The sequence below is a fragment of the Oratosquilla oratoria genome, chromosome 6 (genome assembly GCF_046742065.1).
Source record: "Oratosquilla oratoria isolate Oo_2021 chromosome 6, ASM4674206v1, whole genome shotgun sequence".
Classification (NCBI taxonomy): Eukaryota; Metazoa; Arthropoda; class Malacostraca; order Stomatopoda; family Squillidae; genus Oratosquilla; species Oratosquilla oratoria.
The window spans coordinates 9035224-9041223 of NC_134782.1; the positions used below are offsets into that span (position 1 = coordinate 9035224).

Genomic DNA, 6000 nt, shown 5'->3' on the forward strand with positions numbered 1-6000 from the left:
ATTTGCTTGATACATAGGAACTCTTATTTTCAGATATTCTACTTAATCTTCTGCCGAAGTGTCTGGTACTATCCACTTCGCCTTGACAACGCGCTCTACATCGAAGTAGTGTTCAACCAAATTGCTCCCGACTACCTTGAGGGTCTGCTCCTCATTACGCCAGGCGAACAACTTCAGCAGGAAGTAGTGGTAAGTTGTAGAGAAGTAAAGATGAGTTGATTGATTCGTAGTGCTAGGGTCCTTTCCCTGAGAATTCTGCAGTATCTCAGAAGTCAAAGGCAGCTCCCGGCCATACCCACAGATCTTGATCCTAACTTGGGGACTGACTACTATTTCAGAATTAAAGAGTGGCGGAAGCCTTGTTTTTGGATGGAGGGTACCTCTGGCTCTGAGAGAGCAGTAGATGATGGGAACGGTAAACAAAACCTAAGGAGACTATGCCAGGAGGCTGTGGCTGATGTTTCCAGGGGTAAAGACAATGAGAAAATAAGGGGAAGTCTGTTAATGCACAAATAGACGAGAGAGAAGGGTGGATCAATATGAATGGGTCCTGTGCGGCAGACGTAGAAGAAACTCGTCTCTCCACCACTCGTATTCAAAACCCATCAACACCAACACCTCCATCTGGAGTTACAGACCTAAGGGGCTAGCAATCTGTCTCTGGGCTGAGCACAAGTTCTCTCTTGAACAAAATAATTTCACAGAAGGAGAGCTAATAACCGGCAACTGCTTTCCTTCTTTTCCTTCTACAAGAAGTTAGTTGAACTCGAGGCTGTAGTTATCACTACACAATAACAGTATAAAATGAAGGTTGAGAGAGGATTGAAAGGAATAAAATTATGTATTTATATGGTGTGTCTTTCTGTAGATGCCCACCACTGTAGCCTTTGGTGGCTACAAGTGTGGTATTTACAGATCGGGGATCTAGTCCCCCAAGAGGGAGAGTGTCTCCCCTGGCAAGTCTAAGGGGGAGAGTCTCCCTTATCAGCGGTTTTGTGTGGGGTTGCCTATACTTACTTTCTACGGTAGCATGTGTGGGTCAGTTGCATTGCAGTGGAAGTATTAACTACTGCACTTATATTGTTTAATGTGTCATGAAATGGTATATGGTTCGCAGTTATAATTCGTAGCTTGGTAGGTATAAGGGAATGGTTAATGATCTGTCTGGCGACACTATGTACTTGTTTCGGTAATTTTTCGTTGGACGATGGCGTGATCTGTGTTGTATGTCTGAGTCAGACGTTTATGAGTTGGGAGTGTGGATGTCAGCAAGATTGGGTAGGGATTGCCAAGGCCAGTGCCTGTCGGGCACATTTTTGTATGCACGTGTGTCACATGTCAGGCATGTGATATATCGTAATGGTTAGTTTAATAAGGATTCACCACCACTAATGCCCTTTATCATCCCCATTCCACAGTATGATATTGCAAAGGTTGCAGCACTTCTTCATCGAGCTGCTGATTTGGACCATGTGCCCACCATCAAGGAAGTTCGTTATCTGCTTCCCAAGCCTGCTCTCTCCGTACGGGATATCAAGCCCCCGCAGTGGGTCAACATGGTACAGCAAGCTTGGCACGAGATTGCCAGCCTGACTGGCATGCAGGCCAAAGCCATGGTGCTAGGTAAGGAGTGGGCGCTTTCACTTGGCCATCCTCTTTGTAAGGGGAAAAGTCCTTTTATTATGTTTTTAAAAATTGACTTTTTCACATTTTTTAAGGTATCTAAAGTTTTTTACATAGGTTGTATTTGTTTTCTCTTTTCAATAGAAATCCTTCAGGCATGGCCTCTCTTCGGATCTTCATTCTTTGCGGTCAAGCGTGTTACAGAGCCACGTGACCACACTGAACACATCTTAGCACTGAACAAGAATGGTGTTCACTTTTTACATCTCGTCACTCACGTAAGTGATTGTATCTATTCACTGTTGAGACATTTGTACATGTACAGGTGAGAAGTGAAAAGAAATATTGAGTGCTGAATGAAGTTTTACTCTTATCCCTCTCCATGCTGTTTTCTTCAAACGAGTTCATGTGAAGAAGCCCACTCAGCAAATCTAGTCAGGAATGCTAAGCTGCGTCGGAATTGTTATATCGCCGCTAACAAGCAGTTATCATTGGTTCTACGCTGTGACATATTGATAGAAACGTAGTTTCGCTTCTCCAATTGATTTTACTCTTTATCCTTTCAGGAGACACTGACCAAGTACAGCCTGGCTGAAGTGATGAGCACTCGCAGGGTCAGGAGTGAAGATGACCTGCTGTACTTAGACATGAAATGTGGCAATCTAATGCAACAACGGATCACGCGGATCCAGACGGATCAGGCGCTTGAAATCGCTCGCCTGATCCGACAGTACATTACCATTGAGCAGAGAGTCCACGGTCACACCCAAGGAGACAATCCTGGAGACGTTACATTATCTAGATGAATGCTGGTATGCACTTAGTGATGGCTTGAAAAAAAAAAAAAAAGTGGCACTGCCCCCATAGTAACTACAGGAAAAAGAAGAAAAATAGACATGCTGTTGTTGCTCCCTGGAACACTAAAGACTATTACCAGTAGAAACAGCGTTACTATGTCACGCTGTCTGCAGGAACCAGAAAACATTTCCTGTGTTTCCACAGGATTAAAGACGGAACCTAATCCAGTTCACCTCCATGACATCACACATTTCTGTGTGCATATCTCTTTAAAGGAGGAGAGGACAAAATAAAGGGTTGTATAGTTTAGTTTTTCTGAAATGCTCATGGTGCCTATGATATTTTACATTGTTTAGGAATGGTTCAGTGTTTTGGATTGTTTCTCGAAGCCTTGCACTGTTAATTGTGCATAAGGACTCTCAGCAACATTCTGCAGCTTTTCCTAGTGATGACTATTCTGCAGATCTTGGAATTGATAGCAAGAGTGTCTGCCATGATACATGCAAGACAAAGAAGCTGTCGAGATTTCATAACTTGAAACAAAGTGTAACTAATTAGGACACTGTGAGGCCCCCCAGGCACACCCTGTTGGAAGAATAAATCCATTAGGTATGTGACTCGTATTTAACTTTCAGTAGCCAAGGTCTTGGCAAAGCACAAACTTAAGACTGATGTAAACGCGTGAAGGCAAGAACTTGACGGATTCCATTTCTCATGTCCATAATTACTACCATTCTCACCACCACCACCTCTACATCCCTATTTTCTCTCCTTGCTACCTATCATTAGTGCATATACAAATGCACTTGATATGTGTTCCCATCTACACACACACATGCGCACACACACACACACACACACACACACACACACACACACACACACACACACACACACACACACACACACACACACACACGCACACGCACACACACAAATATTCTAGGCTTAAGAAGAGTGTACTTTAGTCTACAACACTCATCTACACTTATTATGCCAGACCAACAGTTCACGGGGCCTCTGGCTTATTTTAGATTTTCAAATTATTTCTCTCAACACGAAATGCATTTGGTGTAGGAGCAGAATGTAACTTGTATACCTGATGTTAAGGAAAGATGAAAATACATTCTATCATGTTTGATTTGTTCTCAGAGTGCAAATGTGTGTATTCTTCTGTAATAAGCTATGACATCATCCTAAACTGTGTAAATGAGATGTGTCACAATGATTATGTGGCTCAGTAGTCGTCATGAGATGCATGTTTGCATCTATGATACCCATACAGTGTATAATAAGACTTGCTGTACAGTGATGATGAACACTGACAAATGTTTTGGTCTGCTCCATGATAGATATTCTGGAAAATCTGCATCGACATGAAGTGGGTGGTCACAATCCTGGAGCTAGGAAATGGCTGACGGGCTCAGGCAGGCCAGTCACGTGTGTAAATGACCAAGTAATGCAGAATTTTCAGCTGTGTTAAGTGTTTCTTTTATTATTATATATAAGATATTATTCTGATTGGTTACTATATATTTTGTATTTACAGATGCTCTTGACACGTGTGAATGATAGTTCATTTTTCTTGTATGTGTATTTGAAAGAGACATTTGAGCATTGTCGCTGTTAACTGTATTTAAGACAAAACTTTGACTAAGTATTATTGCTCCGTACTTTTACATGAAATAATGTGAGTATTATTACTACACCATTACTGGAGGTACATTTTACTGAGTATTATCACCACCATGTGCTCAAGCGCGGATTGAGGCATCTCGTCCGTACGTCCTCTAAGCAGTTTGACTAACTCCTACGTTCTTAGCTGTTTGTTACGAGTGGCCAATGTTGATGACATTATAACAATAAACTGTCTTATGTATGATTTTTTTTGTCTATAATACCAGTCGCAGAATGAAGAAAAACTTCCTTTACAAGTGCACCTAGAGGAAGCGGTGAACAGTAATAATCGCACAGGTAAATGATACATACATTCATACATACATACATACATACATACATACACACACATACATACATACATACATACGGGAGGTAGCTAAAATACGAAGGCATAGAAACCACTACCACCCATTCCATCCCCTACATACTCCACTCTCCTCTACCCTCTTCCCTTCCTCTTATCTTGGCATCTCCTGGATGACGGGTCATCCCTGCATCTTATCCACTGCCCTGGGTCAGAAGCAGTGTTGCAAGACGCAGCACAGCCACAGCAAGGCCGTTTCATTAATTCGGCGACCCCCCTCTCCGTCCCCTCATGAAGAAAAGGAGAAGACTAGGAAAAATCCCTTCGGGTTGCGTCAATTTATTTCTCATACTCCCTCACCCCCCCTCCCCCACCCACTCACCCTCATGCATCACGGCATCATCCATACACAACCTTTCTCCATTCACCCCTGTCTTCTGTCCTCTCCCGTCCTTCCTCAACAAAAATTTCCCTCTTTCCCAATGCCCCTTTTACCCCATCCATCCATCTCTACCTAGGTCGCCCCCTCATGTTCACTCCTTCCACCTATGCCTTCCACTCCTCTTTTACTAGTCTTTCTTCACTCATTCTTTCCATATGTCCAACCATCCTAATACTCTTTCATCAACCCTATCTCCCAATTCCCTTTCCACCCCCGTTCTCCTCTTCACCTCCTCATTTCTCTCTCTGTCTAGCTTAATAACCCCTATCATACTTCTCAGGCATTTCATCCCAAACACATTCAAACTCCTTTTATCTTCCTCTCTTATGTCCTATGTTTCTGCCCCGTACAGTGTTGTCGGCACAATCACTCCTTCATACAATCTCTTCTCAGCATCTATTCACAAATGTGTATTTCTCATTACACTTTGTAATCCCCCAAGGCATTTACTCTTCTCTTAATCTACATTATACCTTCACCCCCACTCCTTCCTTTCCTGCCACATTCGCACCCAAGTATCTAAAACTATCCACTTCCTCCAACTCACTTCTAGCCTGCTGCCACTCTCTCCCTTTGTAAATCTCATCACCTTACTTTTACCCATATTTGTCTTCAACTTCTTTCGCACACCTTCCCAAACTCTGTTACTAACTTCCTCAATCCCTCCTTTGATTCTCCTACAAGCGCAGTGTCGTTAGCAAACAACAACTGGCTTATTTCCCGCTTTTCTCCATTTTCTTAAACCATCTCCAGTCCCTAACCCACTACCCTTGCATTTACCTCTTGCACTACCCCATCCATGTATAAACTGAACAGCTAGGACGACATACCTTAGTAAAGGCATAAGGTAAATAATATCTCAGGTAAAAATGACTGGTAAAAATGTATACCGGATCTAGGCTACCCGTGCGGGATAGCGGTGCCGCCCACCAGAAGAACGACTTTATGAAGTCCTGTGCCGGATGGTTGGGTGTCTGGGCAGCACTGTGTTGTGGGTTCGAATTCTGGTCTCGGCTCCATCGTGGACAAACATTCAAATCATGAGGATCCACTTTTTAAAATGAGTGCCCCCCTAAGGACGAAATACCTCGTTCGCGACGGCCAGCCCTTGTTCCCCTTCGTAATCCCAGTAGGCTGTTGTCCTTGGCCCCTG

The 6000-nt window shown here is 43.2% G+C and overlaps 1 protein-coding gene across 1 annotated transcript in view; it reads left to right on the forward strand.

Annotated features, from left to right (window-relative positions):
* The window catches only part of Myo10A (unconventional myosin 10A), a 269946-nt gene extending 265643 nt beyond the window's left edge, over positions 1-4303 (forward strand). Inside the window, exons 52-55 of the mRNA XM_076185907.1 lie at positions 34-189; positions 1419-1623; positions 1768-1901; positions 2190-4303. Of these exons, the coding sequence (XP_076042022.1) occupies positions 34-189; positions 1419-1623; positions 1768-1901; positions 2190-2429 (735 nt within the window). The 3' untranslated portion in view covers positions 2430-4303. The remainder of the gene's footprint in view (positions 1-33; positions 190-1418; positions 1624-1767; positions 1902-2189) is intronic.
* Positions 4304-6000: the final 1697 nt, after the last annotated feature.